Below are 18,313 nucleotides of genomic sequence, written 5' to 3' on the forward strand. Positions count from 1 at the left end.
GAGCTCGTGCAAAAAAAGTTGGGATGCCCAGGGCAACAGAAGCAGGCAGTGTCAAGAACTGGCGGTGATGGATCTATCACTGCAAACGGCAGTGTAAGAAGGAGAATAGAAAGAGAAGGAGAAGGATGATTCAGCGTGGCACTGCTGATGTCGACGATCAACCTCCTACCTCCCAGGGAAATGGATCCAGGTTCTCCTCACAATCGAAAGACGGCGATGGCCGGCGGCGCAGGCTCCGCACGATCCAGGCTGTTTTCAGCCTCTGTCCAGATAAGCATCACGCCTCTAGCTCAATACCACTGCGAGTTTGTGGTAGTGCGTGGCTTGGCTGGAACGTCGGGCCTGTTTCTGAGGCTACCTTAGATGTTGACGATGATGTAGCATGACAGCGTTTCCCCTCCAATTGCACCTATACATATCTACCAGGGACCGCCTCTAGGCTCGAGTAGTACTGCCCGTAGTGATAGCTCCCTTGAGAAGTGGTGTGAAGACGGAACAGATCGTCAGGCTTGGTCAGTTCAGTTCATGCCTGGGGGCTGCAATTTGGCAACCTCGGCACTGAAAGCTCATCTCTTCAGAGCTCTCTCGCAGCTCTCTAGCGGGGTCGAAATACGCCGAGCAGCCTCTAACGATTCGGCGGTGTTGAGTCCTGAGGCAGCTACAGGGCAAAGCTCCTTGTGGGTCAGCCGTTTGTCATCTTGATTGGCTCCTGTGCCTTGACCCACCACGAAACCACCCTTCTTTTCCTTCAGCCCCCAATCATCCTTTCTTCTCCTCCACCTCTCATCAACTTTTTCTCTCTCTTTACATAGCTCAGATCTCCCCCGAGACTGGCGAGCATCCAGGCATAGAGACTGGATCTCTTTCCTGTTCCTCATGAACTGAATCACCATCTGTTGGCCTGTTTCCGGCTACATCCTAGACCCTCATCTCGACGAGCCTGTCAACCGGAGCTCCGAAAAGTCGTCAGAGCTGGTCTTGCGATAGATGACAGAAACCATGGTACGTTCTCTCAACACGTCGCAATCTTTGCAGCTCGGTTCTAACTCCCCTACTAGACGTCGTCTGCTTCCACAGCCACTCCCACCAAGCATGCCTTTGACAGGCGTGTCGAGGACGTCAAGTCACCCAAGAGGTACGAAACATCACTCTGGTCCCCTCCCCATCTGCACGGTAAAATGATGAACTATATCAATGGGAATCTCTCCTAGCATATACTGCGGAAAAACGATATATATCTTCTTCTTGTCTGACATCACCTCATCACATTGCACTTCTTGCTGGCCTGTCATCATGTCATCAGACGCTAACAAGCCGCGCAGTGACATCAACGCCCTGATTCTGGATTACCTTACTATGGAAGGGTATCCTAACGCTGCGGCGAACTTTTCCAAAGAAGCAAATCTCCAGCCTCACCAGGATGGCGCCTCCATCATTGCGAGACAAGAGATCCAGAATTGCATCCACGGTGGCAACATCCAAACTGCCATCGAGACTCTGAATGACTTTGACCCTGAGGTATAATTCATCCCCAACCTGCCTCCCAAACACCCTTCCTACATGATTAGAACACGAGTTTTACATGCACCACTCATAGAGCCTTCGGGCCTTTGATGAGGAACAACCACTTTACTATGATTGCCTTTGCTTCTCCTTATTAAACACAACTGCCTTTCGCGCTTGCATTGCTTGAGTACTGACTGGGCGTAAAGATTCTTGATGAAGATAAGGCGCTGCATTTTGCTTTGTTGCGATTACAATTGGTCGAACTCATTCGCACATGCAATGCTTCGGGTGGTGACATCCAGCCGGCGTTGAAATTTGCGACGGAGCAATTGGGCCCAAGGGCACCCACAAACCCCAAGTTCCTGGAAGATTTGGAGAGAACAATGGCGCTGCTCCTGTTTCCATCGGAATCCTTGGAACCGCAGCTCGCAGACCTCTTGAAACCAGGTTTACGTCGAGAAGTGGCCGACAACGTCAACCGGGCTATCCTGGAACGACAGTCGCAGAGGCGGGAAGCCGCTATCCGTCAGCTCGTGAGGATGCGAGTCTGGGCTGAAAACACTGCCCGTGACAAGCGAAAGAATCTCCCCGATCGTCTCGACATCGGCTTGAACGGGGAAGAGCCTGACAGTCCAAGCAGGCAAATCCTGCAGAGCGAGAATGACCACGAGCCCATGATTACGACATGAATGATGCCAGGCCAGGCACTTTGGGAAAGGAATTTAGCGTGTCGATTAGGTAGCGGATTGTTGCACTTTGACTTTTGAGCTTGGCGTTTGAGCAGAGTCCTGACCGGAAGGACAAGGAGATGAGGCATCTCCACGGCGTTATGAATTCCTGGGGCGATACCACTAAATGATACCGCACAAGCAGTTCTTCACTTGCTTGAAGTAAATGCATCCACAAGATGTTCCATTTGAAACTTGATACTACTGTCGTGACACCATTTCACCAGTGAATAAGTAACCAAAACCAAGTATCTTTCGGTTCTTAAACAGTACCAGAGCCTTTAAAGAGTATTTACAACGTGATGCAGGGCCATACAGGCCATCTATTTCGTCCGGATGTGCTTGAGCTTTCCGGCGGAGTACAGGAAGTTGTTGGCATACGCCTTGGGGGCGAACTTGCGCGAGTTGGGCTCCTGGACGAAGTACTCATAGCCCTGCTTCTCGGCGAAGTGAATGGCATCCTCCTTGCTCTTGAAGTTGATGTGCGTGCCCTGCATGAAATCACCCGAAGACTGCCATCCCATCAGAGGGTTTTCCCATCGGTGGCCCTTGGGGAGGATGTCCCAGTCCATGCGCCAGCGCTGGCCACGCCACTCGCCGGACTGAGTAGCGGGCTTGGTCTCCTGGTAGATGCTGCAATTCTTGTCAGCCTCGGAAGGAGTTTATCGATGACAACTCGAATATGTTGCAGCAGGGTCAGACGAACCGGACTGTTCGGGCCTGGAGCTCCATGGGGGCACCCGAGATGGTAGCAGCAGGGAGGATCTCTTCGCTGCCCTCCTGCACCGACTTGGGAACGGGCGTGTAGGTGCTGGCAAACAGTCAGCACTCCTCTTCTGTCCTCCCATAAATCAATCGCGGTTCGGGGACTCGTACGAGGTGGCCTTGTCAGCCTGGATGTCGTAGTCGGGCTCGTTGGTCGTGGGAGCCGGGACTGTGCCGGAGGCCTGGGTGACGGAGCTCTGGAATCGACGGGGGGCGGCGGAAAGGGCGACTCGGGGGGCAATGGCGCCTCGCAGCAGCTGGGCCGCGCGCTGGGATCGGAGGGAGGCCATTTTGCGACGCGATGGCTTCAATTGACGACGTCGACGGGCGTGGGTTTCTTGAGTGAATGATGGTGGGTTGCGGCGATATTCGAGGTTGAGCAAGCTGGAACAGCGGGTCTCCCATTGGCTGGGGCGGAGCGACGTTTTGCCGAGCGCTGCGGACGAGTGCTTTTCGGCAAGAACCTGAACCTGGCGGGACTAAACTATCTCGACAGAAATCCCACCTCTCACTCCCAGCCTTGCAATTGAGCGTCACCAAGACCCTCGACGGACCAACGCGGCAAATTGAACAATTCCCCGAGTCTCGCACCCCCCCGACAAACAGACATCATGAGCTTCGTCACCCGCCGAGCGCTCTCGACGCTCATCCCTCCCAAGGTGAGCCCCCTTCGGTTATGAGCGCAAGGTCCGCCGGTGCTCCGATTGCTTCCGCTGCTAACACCGGATGTCAAAAACAGGTCGCTTCTCCCAAGGTACGCACCACGATTGAACTCCTTCTCCCCCGGATCTTCGAATTCGATTTTGCAGAGTAAATGATGGATGGGAAACGATGTCGGCTTTTTGGCGATGCGGCGCTGCGATCGATACGCGAGGGTCAATGATGATGGGGAATTCGACGGGCTGACAGAATTCGATCAAACACAGGCCATTGGCGCCGCTCCTGATGCTATCCGCATGCAGCGTGTCGTCAGCTTCTACGAGAAGCTTCCCCGAGGTGCCGCTCCCGAGGTCAAGGCCAAGGGTCTCCTCGGCCGATACCAGGCCAAGTACTTTGGCAAGAACCCCAGTGGCAAGCGTACGGACATTCCCCCTCGAGAGCTCGGCTAGCACACTGTTGATGCTGACGATTGACTTGCAGCCATCATTCACGCCATTGTCTTCCTCGTTGCCATTGGCTATGCCCAGAACTACTACTTCCACCTGCGTATGTATCTCCTGCTTCGGAGCAAAGGGGAAGCTCTGTTCACTGACCGGTTACACTTTTAGGCCACCACAAGAACAACGCCCACTAAATTATTGTGGGATTCAGATACCTTAGCGGGATTATTGTCTGAGAGGGAACGGAGGTCGTGTATATAAAGCTCCTAAACACCGCGGTCGAGCGCGCGCCTTGGCTTCCCTATGTATCTCTAACAAGCAAGTGATGTGACATTAGTCTGAAACTTTTGGCCTCTGGCATGTGTCATGATTGCATCCGTTTGAGTTCAAGTTTGGTGCTGTTGTGTATGAGTCGTGTTGATGTGGTTGGAAAGCGGATGCTATTGACTGAGTTGTTTTCTCCTAGCACTCGAATCCGCAGCTTCAGAGTCACTGTGAGTTCAGTAAATGCTATCAATAACAATTCAGTCTCGTCATTTCGAGCTAGTACCTTTCCTTTAACGTCTTGAGTTTTTATGCACTCCGATGGTCGGCCGTCCTGGAAGATGTCATGCAGTTTGTGTTCGATCAGGAACTCTATCATTTGTCTCCGGTGATGCTGGAAACTTGATGATATCAATTGGCAGTAAAGCTTATGTTTCCTCCCCTTACTTCCAATCAGGAATATCATGTCCTAGATTCCCTGCCAGTAGAGGTGGTACCCTACCTCGTGGGAGCTCAGATGATGGATAACAGCATTGGCGCGTTCTAGCGCAAGGCAGGTAGCCGCCGTTGGTTTGGAGCTTGTTGCTGTCACGTACCACCAAGAAAGACGCAGGCATGGAATGGGCCAAGCTAGGCAAAAATGGGTTGACCAAGGCTCAGGTGGTGCTCTTCTTGCTTGATAGGAACATCCATCGGATTAAATCTAAATCAGATCTCACCCTTATCGCCCGTTGATCACTTTTTACTAGCACCCGACCCCTGGTGACACGCCGACGCAGTCACTCGGTCAGTCCATGTGGACAGGCCTGGCCTGGCTGGCGGCTCGTGGCCTGAAAGGTGCTGGAACCCCTAAAGTTGGGACCTGGCAGCTGGCAGTTGGAACAGCCCTGCAGGGACGTCCCAGCCCAATTCGGCGCTAGTCCCAATCCAGCGGCCATTTTCTCGTCGCCTGCAGTGCCTTCCACATCACCAACCGCAGTTACTCCGGGTACCTCGAAACCTCACCTTACACTTCAACTGACACACCTTACATTTTGGTGACTCTCCTCCTCACATCCTTCTCCCCCCCTCCCCTCGCCTCTCGGATCGAGCACGAAATAACGGCCACGTTGCGCCCGAACGACGATCGGCTTCGCTATCCGCTAATCCCCCTCCTCCCTCTCCCGCTCCCGACCCCCCGCCTCCAACTTTAGCCAGGTCGCTCTGTTACCTCCCACGCTCTCCCCGCCCCGCGGTTACTTGTCGCAGCCTCATCATCTTCGACCTCCCCCGGGACCCGACCGCAGCCTTTTGACACGCACTCTCGTAGAAACGCACCGAGACTAGGCGGCGAAACTCTGTCACGAGGGCTTCCTTCGCTTACCCCACGAACGGCGCATTTTCACGACGTATGATGGCAACAGAGGCTGCCGTTGACAAAGCTGCCGATGCCACTGCCTCCCAGTCTCAGCCTGTACGTTGCCATCGTCTAGCTCCCCAAAATAGTGATGAAACTTTGCTCCCGGGCCCTACCCTTGCGGCCCTCGCTGCCGCCCGCTTAGCATCGAACGCCGACAACCCTGGCCAAGCTGTTTTAGCTTGACATATGACTGACTTGTTATCCCGCTGATCTAGGCGCCCGACGCTCAATATGTCGACTCCGTCCGCTCGAATTTGAATGGCAGTGCCGGCAACGATGACATCGAGAACAAACACATCACGAGCGTTGAGGATCAGCTCAATTCCGCCGATGCTAGCGCCAGTGGAGGTTCCGATACAGAGGCATCAAAGGCCGATGGCGCCAAGAGCAAGGATGGCGACAAGGGACACGGCCGCACAGGCTCATCCGTCAAGAAACCAGCTACCTTCAAGGCCGTCTCCGTCAATAAGACCTTTCTCGCAGCAAAGGCAAACGCCAGCAGCGCCTCGGCAAAGACCGCCGACAAACCACCACCCAGCTCCAGCACTCCTCCCACCGGCTCCGCGACCTTGTCTTCCTCGAGACCTCGACTCATAGCAAAGACTGGCAGCAGCACTCGCGACTCCTCCCCTCGATTTTCTGGCGCAAATGGAGGCAAGCCGGGTGGTGCGCCTGATGCGAGCGCAGTTTGGAACAAGAACCGACGTACGTGTGCCGCCTCGTCGATCCGGATCCATCTTCGAGCTCACTAACTGATAATCTTAGCTGCCCCTACTCCCGAGCCTAAAAAGCTCACGGATGAGGAACTGAAAAAGTATGGAATTCACATGGCTAGTCGTTTGAACGAGGATGATGCCCAGGGACAGAACAAGTGGGCCGATATCGACGACGACGATGATGACTGGGCTCCTGAAGCTATTACGTGGGGAGACGGTACAAAGACAACTCTCCCTCATCCAGACGAACACCCGCCTCCGAGCTCCGACAATGGTTCAGTCGCATCCAAGGGTAAGGGCCTTGATAAACCCAGGTCTCCTGCTCCGCCCGTTTCTATCAGCTCGCCTCTGGTGAAATCGAGCAATCTGGCGCAGGGCAAGGGTTTGGTCTTGAAGAGTGGCTCCCAGGACAAGCCAAGTCTCGTTGCCAAACCTCCAGCACCTCCAGCTCCCATCAAGTCCCCTTGGGCTACTCTCCCTCCAGTGGAAAAGGCATCCCCTATTGCGGAACAGGCGCAGCTTGCTCGGCCAGGGCATCCATCGCACTTCAAGGGCATGACTCCGCCTCCACCCAAGGAGATTGCAGCCGACGACTTTAACCGGTCTGCTTGGAGAGATGGCTCATCACACGGTAATAGGGAACTCTACAACTCCCATTCTGGGCGATACGAGCCAGTACTGGACAACCGTCGTGGTTCGTTCAGAATGGATCAGCACCCAAAGCATCCTTCCTTGCTGCAACGACCACCTCCATCCGACTATCCGGCAGAACCATCCGGTGCATTCCAAACCAATAGGGTTTCACAGGATGCGCCTTTCGGCAGGCGGCGGGGATCGTCCAACGTCAGCGGTGGAAGCGGTTCCTTCATGCAGCGCATGAACAAGGGAAATGAAGGCTCTATGCCGCCCCCTGAGCTTCTCGGCACTCGAAGGACGTCGTTCGCGGGCTCTATCGACAGTCCCGTCTCGCCAAACCTTTCGGTATCAGCGCATGGCCCATCTCGAGGACCACATCAGCCAGGCTGGATTCCACGCGCTTCACCTCGCGCTGCCTTTGCGGCACCTCACCAAGCTGGTCCTCCACCGGAGCCAGTCGCTGGACCACCTCCACCACTTCAGCCAGTGGTTGACGAGGTCGAGTACCAAAAGAAGCTCATGCGGGAACGTGTTGAATTGGCTAGGAAACGGCGTCAAGAAGAGGAAGCCCGCGAAGAAGCTGAACGGAGGGAGCGCATCCAGAAGAAGCTTGATGCAATGGGACCTGCCCCTGAGAAGAAGACGGATAAGAAGGAGATGCCGCCAAAGTCAGAGGATGCATCGCAGCCTACCCATATTCAACAGCGCGAATCGAATGCGCCAGCGAGTGAATCCCCTGTACAATCCCAACACGAGGCCGATAAGTCGGCAGCCGCTCCACCAGCCCGACATCTCGCACCAGAGCCAGATGCCAAGGCAGGACCTCCTAACTCGGCCCATGCCTCGGCACCGGCCGCTAGACGTGTATCTCATAGCCAGGAAGCCAAGCCTGCCGATCTCTGGGGAGCAGCTGCAGCCACCCGACAGGAACGGGTCGCCTCAACCTGGGGCGCGGGATCTCAGCCACCATCTCGAAATGTCTGGGGCTCCCCTAATAATGACCGGGGTCTCGGCAACGGCACCTTCAATACCGATCTGGGACGCCTACCTACCGATAACCGTGCTGGCTCTCAAGGAGGTAAAGGACCCTCTCCCATCGCTCCTCCAAGCATTGCGCGACAGCCTTCTCAAGGGCGATCTCACCCTCCAGCGCCTATTGGATCCGTGCCTCCACGATATGGTCCCCCTGGCGCACACGCTGCACCTGCCTCGGATGTTACTAGCAAATGGGTTGCTGCAGTCAGTGAGAACGACAAGAAGATGAGCGCTGCGCGACTAGCCCAGAGAACGGAACATGAACGCCAACTTGCCGAGCGTGGTTTAACCATCGAGGATGCTCAACCTACCATCAAGGAGACATGGCGTCAAGTTCATGCTCCTGGTGACGGTACTCGACGACCAGTCGGGCCACATGGACAGGCTGAACCTCAGCACCCAGCTGGCCCTTGGAGGGCGCCTGGAGAGGAGATGAAGGCTGCGCCATCAAGGGAGGACCCTCCCCCGCCTGCCAATGCTGGAGTGATTGGAGCTGGTGGCAGTTCGATCCTGCCCCCGACGGGCAAAGGAGCAGCATCACAAGCGCGCACATCACGATTCTTCCCTATGAAGGATGCTCGTGACTCGAGCCAGGCTGAGCCATCAAGAACCAAGTCACCCACTCCGCCACCACCCACAATGGAGGGACATCCTGCCTACGAAGGAGACGTGATGCGACCTCACGTTTCTCTCCCTAAGCCCCATCCTGTTGTGAAGCTACCTCCGGCCATGGCGCCATCTCACGCGCCTCCAGTCCGCCCGCAGTTCGGTTGGGCTAACCCGCCACCGTTCAAGGATCCCACCCGAGCTCCCTTGAGCCCCCATCGGGCCCCTCTTACAGCCGGCGAGGCAACGCAGGAGGTGTGGCAGAACCGCATCAACAGTCTCCTCAACGGCGCAAAGTCCCCACCCCAGAGATCAATTGGCGTGGATCCGGCTAGTAAGAGTGCTTTGGACTATGTTACCCATTCTGACTCTGCTACTGTGTCTCTCCCTGGGGTCAGCGCTCCGCCACAGACGGGCAGAGGCCGTTCATCACCATTCACCAAGCCCATGGCCGAGGAATGCTTTGAGGAACAGGAGATGGGCTCCCTACCTCAGATCAGACTGCCACACAAGGCGCCCGAGGCGGCATGGCAACCAGCCCTGGCTCAGAACAAGCCCTTGCCCAAGAAATTTGCTGTTCATTCAGCGGTAATGGAGCCTTACTACTTCCCCGCCGACGTGGTTGGCGGCGGCAATGCCATGAAGATTCACTTCCCTGGCATGACTGAGCCCAGAATCGTCACTATCCCCTTCTCTGCCACCCGAGGCGGTCGAGGCTCTCACAGGCAGTCTGGCCCTAGACATCGGGGCTCTGGCCACGAACGACGAGGAGGCAAGCGAGACGTGTCGAGCTCGCGTGGCGAACACCCTACATCCTCTGGCCGAGGAGGCCGCGGCGGATACCGCAGTCGAGGATCTGATAACTGGAGCCGAGGCTCTGGCACCCCTGCTTCGTTGTCTGCTTCGGGTTGAGCCGACAATGACAGAAAATAGCAGGAGGGACTTGCGTGGATATTGAGACGCTGTGCACGATATGAAACTTGAGCGATTCTACTACATAATACTAGCTGAGCATCCTGTGCCTTTTTTCCCCTTAACCGACCGATGCGCAAGCCTCTTTCTCATACCTTGTCCCTTGCCAACAACCATGATGTTGAAGCTTCATCAGGGCTCACACAGTCACACAGGCGGGTTTACTAGCTGATGTGGGCACCTCATACTACGAGCTTTCTGGCAACATGTTTTTCTGTTTCCGCTTCTTTTCTTCTGTATCAACCCCCAACCTCGCCCCCGTCCACCATCGCAACATGTCATGGTGAAAAAGGGAGGGGCGATTGCTGATAACAACAAAAAACGAGCTCATGTAACCAGCTGCCAACAAGACACACTTTGCAAAAAGGAGCTTGATATTTGGCTCGGGTTTGCGATCATGGACCTGTTTGTCTTGTTTTTTTTTTTTTTTTTTTTTTTCTCTTCCTCTTTTTTTTAGTTGTTCTCTCTCTCTCTCTATTTCTTGTATGAAGGTGCTGGATCAAGACGGGCTGGAAAAAACTAGGAACCAGTCGGTTTATTCGGGGGACGGACCGGAGTGGAAGGGCCATGATGATGGATAGGAATGGATGAGGGCTTCTTATGCGCCGATCAAATAACGAGTGCGTATGAGGCTGTCAAGAAGATGAATGATCAATCATACAATTTCCGCGTTATGGGGTTGTTTCATATGTGATGATATCCAACGTTGTAATATCATGCATGATGCATCAACGGAACCATGAGGAGGCACTCAAGATGCACAAATCCGTCTTGACTCGTAACATTACTTCAACTATTCATCATATCCATTCGCTCTCCGTCTCAACATCCAGGTGCATCTGCAAATCCCCTGTGTGTGAAGAATCCCGTCCCTCTATGACCCTGCCATCCATCCGTGACATCGTCGCTCATAAGTCAAGCCACCCGTACGTAGACCGGGTATGTGATATCTACCAACTCCAAAACGCCCTTCTCCCAAGGCGTGAGATCATGACATGCATATGTACCCATCCTCTTCTTTCTTCTTCATCTATCGACAAGTCTAGAACTCCTCAACAGCGCAGTTGGGGTGGAGAACATAGATGACCTGGGCGGCTGACGCAGAGCTTGCCTCGCCGTCTGTGAGACCCTCGCCACGAAGAGCCATGAGAATGTTTTCCTGTGACCCGTTAGTTTCTCGCAGGGTAATGTGGGATAGATAGTTGTGCTTACCTTGACCATCTTCTTGAGAACCATGTTTGCCAGAGCCTTCTCGCGGTGGTAGTCTTCCTCACCCTCGAGCTCACTCTCCTTCTGCTCAAGATACCAATTCACCAACTCCTCGCCATTCACGCCCTCACCAGTGCCACTCTCGTCGTCGTTGACTCGCTGGACAAACATGTTGACCATCTTGATGTAGTTGTCGTAGGTGATGGTGAGCTTCCGCTTCTCTGGCACGACGCTGCTACGCTCAGGCTCGTGTTCCTCCTCCACCATCGGTGCATCACCCTCCTGGTCACGGCCAGAGGCAGCATCAACAGCCCGAAGGAGCGTCTCACTGTCTTCCTGTGGCTCCTCATCGTACATCTCGACATCGTCGTGCTCAACCGAGATGATACTCTGTCGTAGGAGGTTATATGCCTCAACGACCATGTCAGGGCTGATTTCCTCCACACAGTTCACCTTGGCAATGGCCTCGGAGAGACGGATCATACTCTCCAGCTGACGAACGGTGATACGGTACGAGTTCTTGCCGACACCACCCTGAGCGTCATCTGCTCGGAGATCCTTGTACTTCTCGACCAGCACATCCTTGGCCTCGTCGGTAAACTCGGGGCGGAAGGTCTTGGAGAAGCGGATGTATCGCTGGAGCTGTTCAGTGCTGAACTCAGGCTCGACAGCTTCGTCACGGAGTTGGTGGATGCCGACAATATGCTCTGCGAGATGACGATCGACCTGCTCGTTACATTCATCGAGGACAACAAAGAACAGATCAAAACGGGACATGATGGGTGCCGACATGTTGATATTGGAGCGGAGAGTCGTCTTTCGGTTGTAGCGACCGCCAACGGGGTTAGCAGCAGCGAGGATACTCGTTCGGGCGTTGAGAGTGGCCTGGATACCGGCCTTGGCGATAGAAATGGTCTGCTGTTCCATGGCTTCGTGAATGGCAACCTGATCCGCAATATCCATCTTGTCAAACTCATCAATGGCGCAGATGCCGTTGTCTGCCAGCATCAGAGCACCAGCCTCAATGGTGAACTCGCCAGTCTCCTCATCCTTGACCACTGCTGCAGTGAGACCGGCAGCCGACGAGGCCTTTCCACTGGTGTAGACAGCTCGGGGCGCAAATGAGCACACGTACTTGAGGAACTGGGACTTGGAGGTTGAAGGGTCACCAACAATGCAGATGTTGATGTCACCTCGAAGTTGCATACCCTCAGGTGTAGTCTTGCTAACACCAGACATGAGCTGGAGCAGCAGACCCTTCTTGACAACCTCGTGTCCGTAGACCATGGGCGCAATGGACTGGACGAGGCGGGAGTAGATGTGATCACCGTGCACCATGGCTCGCAGATCTTCAATCTCAGAGGGATTCATGGATGCCAGCACAGCAGCCTGGGCATCCTCGACACTCTGTTCTCCTTCGTTCGCATTGTTTTGTGTCAGGGCGTTGACAACATCAGCAACACCGCTGGCGGCAGATTGACCAGTAGAAGAGTTATCCGGGTTTACCATGCAGGCAAGGAAGGCTAGACGGTAAGTCAAGTCGCGCACACCAAGGGCCTTGAGGCCGCTGATTCCACTTCCACCAGCATCGGCACCTCTTGGGGCATTGCGATCATCGCGGACGGCGGTTGGTCGCAGACCAGGAAGACCAAGCTGGCTAACGTCAGGGACGACAATCAGGGCACCAGTGAAGATGCACTTCTCTCCAGCCTTGGCGCGGTCGACAATCTCTCCACGGAGAATTACATCCATGGTTCGAGGCATACTGCCAGTAGGGATCTCGGAACTGTTCTCTTGGATTCGGACCTTTTGCCAATCGACAAAGGTGCTGCGCCGAATGTCAAGCTGCCAGGCCACGCGGTTTTGACAGGTGGTATTGGGACATTGTGTAGGCTCCGTGTATCTGAATGTCTGTTCGACATTTGGTACCACTGTGCGACAGGCTTCGCAGACGAATGTGGCCAGAGACAGCTCGGGACGAACCTCTGATGTTCGCGTGACGGTACCAGAGATAGAGAGGAGCTGGCCAATGTTGGCAGCTCGGAGGGCACGCACCCTTGACACCAATGGGAGGTTGTAGAAGGCGATAGAGAAGAGCTTGTCGGTCTGTTGGTGCTCATTCTTGCGATGGGACGACTCAGTCTGGCTGGCAGAGCCAAGATGGCTGGCGGCCGAGGTGGTTAGGTTGCTCGAAGCGGTGGGCTGGCGATGCTCGCGGAAGTATATGGGCTCGTGCTTGGCGATCATGTTGTGCAGGGCGGCAGTGAGGAAGGGAAGGAATCGATAGTACTGGCGCATAACACCATCGGCCAAGGAACCATTCTCCCAAGCAGCGAGGTGCTTATAGTCGACATAGAAAGTGGATAGCGAGTATGTGCGCATACCCTTGATCTGGGCGACGTAGTACTTGTCTGTGGTAACAGCACTGGGGGTAGGGGCGCTGGGGGTGGGAGCGCTCAGAGGGCCCTCGGCGAAGCTGTTGATGGCGAAATTAGACACTGCTACAGAATTGAGGGATGCCAGGGTTGCTCACTTCTCGATGAAGGACTCGAAGTGTTCCTGAACCAGCAGGCCAATTCGATCCTCCACGCGTGAGATCTCGGCGGTATTGGGGATTCGGGAGCTCCGCGGGACTTGATCATCGGCGAAGCCATCTTCACTGGGCGCTCCCAGGTTCTCCGAGGGCGGGCCTCGTGGTCGAGATGCAGAGGACGAGGGGAAGCCAAAGTTTCGCCGGGGAGTTGCGGCAGCCCTCGAGGGGGCATCGGACATCATGAATCCGGCATCGCTGGGGGTAGCCATGGCGGCGGTTGGTGATGAGAATCGTCTGCGATGAGGCCTTGACTTGGTGGATGTTGATATCGAGGGGGGGAGGTTTTGGTTGCCAGGGGAAGGCACGGACATGGGTTATGCATGTGGGGGAGGAGAGGCAGGCGCTACAGAGAAGAAGGAGCGACGCGTTTTGACGCGTCGCGGGGCTATTGGGCTTGACGCGGGTTTAATTGATTGCAGCCACCTTTCTCCAAGAGCCAATGCGAGCCGCCAAAAAGGAAAAAAATAAAAGATCAGATGGATGAAAGAAAAAGCCTTCCGAAGCCGGATGCTATGGTCGACGCCCTCGTTGCGGCATTGGTCAAGTCAACTATCAGAATTGGTATTATACGGCGCTGGGTTCATCAAAATGCTAAATATTACTGTTCTTCGCTCTCACGCCGGGTGCCTCTCAGGCATACGCAAGCTGACCAAACCGCATCAGCTCTTACAAAGCAGAGCCTCATCATCATCGAGCAACATTCCCATTGCAACAAGAGTGAGTTTCCACAAAAACTCTGACGCTACGAGCCTGTAGATTTATGCTAAATAAATCTCAACATCCAATCGCTAATTCCCTCATCAGCCATCTACCCTACACAACGTGATTGAATCTCCCCACCACCCCTCATCTATAAACAACACCTGCGCCCGCCGCCGGACAAATCCACCATCATATCATCATCAACTCTCATACGCAGGTCCAGCCAAGGTCTCAGCCTCAGCTGCAAGCACAGTTCAATCAAGAGCCATGTCTTCAGTAAACCTCGTCGAGTCGGCCAAGAAGCAGGCCGCCTACCAGGCCGTCAATGACCACCTCCTCCCCGAGTACAAGTATGTCGGCATCGGCTCCGGCAGCACCGTCGTCTACGTCGTCGAGGCCATTGTCAGCAAGGGTCCCGAGTTCTACGGTGGCATGACCTTTATTCCTACCGGAAGCCAGTCCAAGGGTCTCATCCGCACTGCTGGCCTGAAGCTGGCCAACCTTGACGAGAGACCTACCGTCGATGGCATCCCTGTCGCCCTCGACGTTGCCTTTGACGGCGCTGACGAGGTCGATGAAGACCTCAACCTTATCAAGGGTGGCGGTGCTTGTCTGTTCCAGGAGAAGCTCGTTGCCATTGCGGCCAAGAAGTTCATCGCTGTGGCTGGTACGCATTTGCTGAGTACGTCATGTCTGTAAGAGAAACTGACCTCAATAGACTACCGAAAGCAGTCTCCCCGACTGTGCACCACATGGAAGACCATCCCCATCGAGGTCCTCCCTATGGCTGCCCCTGATGTCCTGACCCGTCTTCGGGCTATGGGCTCTCCCAACCCTGTCGTCCGCTCAGGTCTCCCCAGCAAGGCTGGCGAGTGCGTCACTGACAACGGCATGTGGCTGATTGACGCTCCCTTCCCTCCCCTGCTCCTTGCCAAGGACATCACCTCCGAGGTTGACGGCCAAGGAAAGGATGGCGCCTGGGAGATCAACGCCCTCGCCCAGGAGCTGGTCCGGCTGCCCGGCATCGTCGAGATTGGCCTCTTCCATGGCTTCAACGGCGACGAGGCCGTCAAGCTGGGCAAGCTGCTGCAAGCACAGAAGCCCGTTGCCGCCTACTTTGGTCTGGCCAATGGTGAGGTGCAGGTGCAGAATGCGGCTTAAATAAAGACAGGGGAAAAGTGTTGGGTTTATCTCTTGTTCTAATGGTAGTGAATACAATGCTTCGGATCAGTCGTTGTTTTGGCCATGGAAGCAAACGACACGCAGCCTCATGTGAACGCAAGATTAGCCTTCGCAGTTGCAGTTCACAAGCCGAACATGCCAGTGGCTCTCTAGGTCTTCTCTGTTGTTGAGTCTGTATCTAGAGCTCGTCTTTGCACAATACCCTGGACACGACCTAGAGGAAGGTAGCGTTCTATCACAACTTGATTTGTGCTCTTGTCCAGCAGTGTCAAACCCCCATTAGTATGAGGCAGCACAATCTCCTACGGCAGAACGATAATGACCTCGTGCGAATCATCTTGAGATCATGACGCTGTCAATGACCAACCATCAGACTTACCTTTGGAAAATTACCTGACAGAGGACTTGGGGTCCAGCCTGATAGATTTTGACTTCAAAGAGGAAAAACGGCGTAATCGGTGTTAATGCTCGGAATTATCAAGAGTTCATTCCGAGCTTCATCGCAAGGCACTCTTGATTCCAGATTGTTGCCCCTCGAACTTATCAAGCACAGTTCAAACTCAAGGATTGACGATGGTCCCCCCTATTACAATCAACAGACTTCTTACCAATGGCGATACGATTCTCGAGCCCCAATGTGCCATATAATGTTATCATGCAAGCCGAGCTCATCATGGCTTGGATAACTCCTGACATTTGAAATAGGTAGGGGAAGAATTAGGGGTGATACAGGATTTTGCTGGAAAAACGTTACCTTACTTGGTATAGAAGTATCTCCATCTTACTTGTTGCCAAAAATTCAAGATAACCTAAGTAGTATTCCGGGGGTTTATTACTTGCTTGGACGGTTAAAGGCCTATATACTCAAGTTTATCATTGGCATGGATCAGACTCGCCATCACGGGTATCTTGACCAGGTAAGATAGAGTCTAAATAAAATCAAGTCCTGACTAGGGGTCTGGCCAACAGAATGGAAGTTGTATTAACCGGGTGAATTTGTCATCTATCTGTGTGAATTCATATGTCGATAAAGGTTTAGCGACTTTGTACTGGATCGAGGTACAATGAGGCTTCAATCCACAAGAATCGCCAGTCCCTATTGTAAAGTGCACATTGATTCCGCTTTGATTACTTATTCCTCCTTGCCAATTAGAACCCCCTGCCATTAGACTCCCCATCCCGTGCTCATTGTTATTAGATTATCCAGCTTAGCAAAGATCAGATTACGGAATAGACACTGGATGCTGAACTTCACGATTCCAAATGAGATCTATTACAAGTGATTACTAACTACCCAGAATCTCTGACCAATGTTTGATACAATGTCAATTGTTATGGGTGTACTTGCTTGGCTGTTGCTTGCGAGTCACGTGAGACCCCTGAGAGTCACCACCCAACCCCCAATCTCGTAAACAATTTTCCAAAGCAGCAAACAATCAACAGATCATACCACAAGCAAACAGCTCTCTCCCTTTTCCATCCCTTCATTTCAACCCGAGCAAACAAAACAAGATACTCCACTCCAACTACAACACCGTGTGACACGCCCCTCCATCTTTTTCACCGCCCACGCGCAATCTCACCACATGCCTCGCCCGCCCATCCCACGCGGCCGCCGCCCTCCCCCCCGGAAACCTTACATCAAGCAAGGGCCGTGCTCAACTCTTGCTCGCCCGTCACCCGTCGCAATCAAACCTTCCATTCTTTGTTCTCCCAGTGTCTGTCTGCTACGAAGCCATCATATCATCTTGCGCCCCGACGCTCCCGTGACAACATTCCCGAGTGGAATGCACCCGTCATTCCGCCTTTCCCTCACCATGAGACCCTTAATCAAAACACAAGTGTGATGGACGTGACGGTTGCTCCAGAGATTATTATTACCCAGTACCTGGTAATCTATCGTAGAATGGTGCCCATTCCTCCCAAATTCCGCGTGTTTTCCCGTTTCCCATTGATGCAAAAAGCCCCTGCCCGTCTACGTGCCCAAGACCAATCCATGAAAGACCAAGTAAAGAGACAATGCGAAAACATGAGGCGTAGGTAGGAATGAATGCACACGAAGGGTATAATGCCTATTGATGAAGATCCTCCAAAACAAACAACATGAAATCCCGGCAACTAGGGGCGAACCCACATATCCTGTCTGAACCCATTCCTTCATGACAACCACTGTTCGACATTCCAATCATATCCGTAATACCGACCATCCTATCCTGTCCTAGCCCATCCCATCCCATCTATCTCGTAGCCTTCCATACGAGTACATGAACAAACCATCTATGTTACTAGATCCAAGGGACATACATACCCAGTCCCGAATAAGGAAATTGAATCAGGAATACAAGAGCAAAAACGGTCGAAATCTATAATACCGGACCGTAGTACATGACCGAAATGGCATCATTAATTCACAAAACATAATATGAAAGGGGAAAGATGCAGCCTCGAATCCTTGTCGAGGTGCATAATGACTTGAGCATGACGACTCTGATCCAAAAGATGGATCCGTGCGAGGACGCCTAGAAGCGCCGTGCAGAAGAAGCTCAGAAGAGAAGCCCGGGCGTGGTGGTGTGGCCGAGCCAAAAAGTCCACAGCTGATCCCTGTTTGTGCTTGACGGATCTACCCGCCAAGACGTGGTTGGGCTGGTTCCATTTCTTCCTTGCCGCAGCCGCCGCTAGGCTTGATCGTGACAAGGAAGGTTGAATAGTCCTGGCCATAGCGCCGGCTCATGAAGGGTGGTTGACATGGTGAGCCGCTGCGACCCCATGACCACTTCCAGCACACGCTAGAGAAGTGGACGGAGCCCGAGACTTGCGACGTCCCCCGAGAGACAAAGCGTTGACGTCGTCTTGGTCGTCGCAGGCAGCTTCAGGCCAGCCGCCAAGGGGGGGACGGCGCG

General features: G+C 53.9%; 5 protein-coding genes and 1 pseudogene across 6 annotated transcripts, besides 1 other annotated feature; 4 read left to right on the forward strand and 2 right to left on the reverse strand.

Annotated features, from left to right (window-relative positions):
- Positions 1–987: 987 nt before the first annotated feature.
- Positions 988–2,195, forward strand: NCS57_00852900 (uncharacterized protein; the record flags this gene model as incomplete). Its single annotated transcript, XM_053058341.1, has 4 exons — positions 988–1,002; positions 1,059–1,135; positions 1,323–1,518; positions 1,713–2,195. The coding sequence occupies 4 exons, from the start codon at positions 988–990 to the stop codon at positions 2,193–2,195; spliced, it is 771 nt and encodes a 256-aa protein (XP_052912172.1).
- A 362-nt stretch (positions 2,196–2,557) lies between these two features.
- Positions 2,558–3,346, reverse strand: NCS57_00853000 (NADH dehydrogenase [ubiquinone] iron-sulfur protein 4, mitochondrial; the record flags this gene model as incomplete). Its single annotated transcript, XM_053058342.1, has 3 exons — positions 3,111–3,346; positions 2,941–3,045; positions 2,558–2,867 (listed from the first exon to the last, which is right to left on the reverse strand). Exons 1-3 carry the CDS (start codon positions 3,287–3,289, stop codon positions 2,558–2,560), a joined length of 594 nt encoding a protein of 197 aa, XP_052912173.1. The 5' UTR covers positions 3,290–3,346.
- Positions 3,347–3,610: 264 nt separating this feature from the next.
- Positions 3,611–4,293, forward strand: NCS57_00853100 (uncharacterized protein; the record flags this gene model as incomplete). The annotated part of the gene is made up of 5 exons (XM_053058343.1): positions 3,611–3,658; positions 3,739–3,753; positions 3,926–4,076; positions 4,140–4,205; positions 4,268–4,293. 5 exons carry the CDS (start codon positions 3,611–3,613, stop codon positions 4,291–4,293), a joined length of 306 nt encoding a protein of 101 aa, XP_052912174.1.
- Positions 4,294–5,756: 1,463 nt separating this feature from the next.
- On the forward strand, positions 5,757–9,667 carry NCS57_00853200 (uncharacterized protein; the record flags this gene model as incomplete). The annotated part of the gene is made up of 3 exons (XM_053058344.1): positions 5,757–5,816; positions 5,978–6,467; positions 6,528–9,667. The coding sequence occupies 3 exons, from the start codon at positions 5,757–5,759 to the stop codon at positions 9,665–9,667; spliced, it is 3,690 nt and encodes a 1,229-aa protein (XP_052912175.1).
- Positions 9,668–10,769: 1,102 nt separating this feature from the next.
- On the reverse strand, positions 10,770–13,840 carry NCS57_00853300 (DNA replication licensing factor MCM6; the record flags this gene model as incomplete). Its single annotated transcript, XM_053058345.1, has 3 exons — positions 10,770–10,886; positions 10,940–13,412; positions 13,470–13,840. 3 exons carry the CDS (start codon positions 13,838–13,840, stop codon positions 10,770–10,772), a joined length of 2,961 nt encoding a protein of 986 aa, XP_052912176.1.
- Positions 13,841–14,450: 610 nt separating this feature from the next.
- On the forward strand, positions 14,451–15,392 carry NCS57_00853400 (annotated as a pseudogene). The gene is made up of 2 exons: positions 14,451–14,898; positions 14,950–15,392.
- Positions 14,451–15,392: a sequence feature.
- Positions 15,393–18,313: the final 2,921 nt, after the last annotated feature.

Source organism: Fusarium keratoplasticum, chromosome 6, assembly GCF_025433545.1.
Source record: "Fusarium keratoplasticum isolate Fu6.1 chromosome 6, whole genome shotgun sequence".
NCBI classification, from domain to species: Eukaryota; Fungi; Ascomycota; class Sordariomycetes; order Hypocreales; family Nectriaceae; genus Fusarium; species Fusarium keratoplasticum.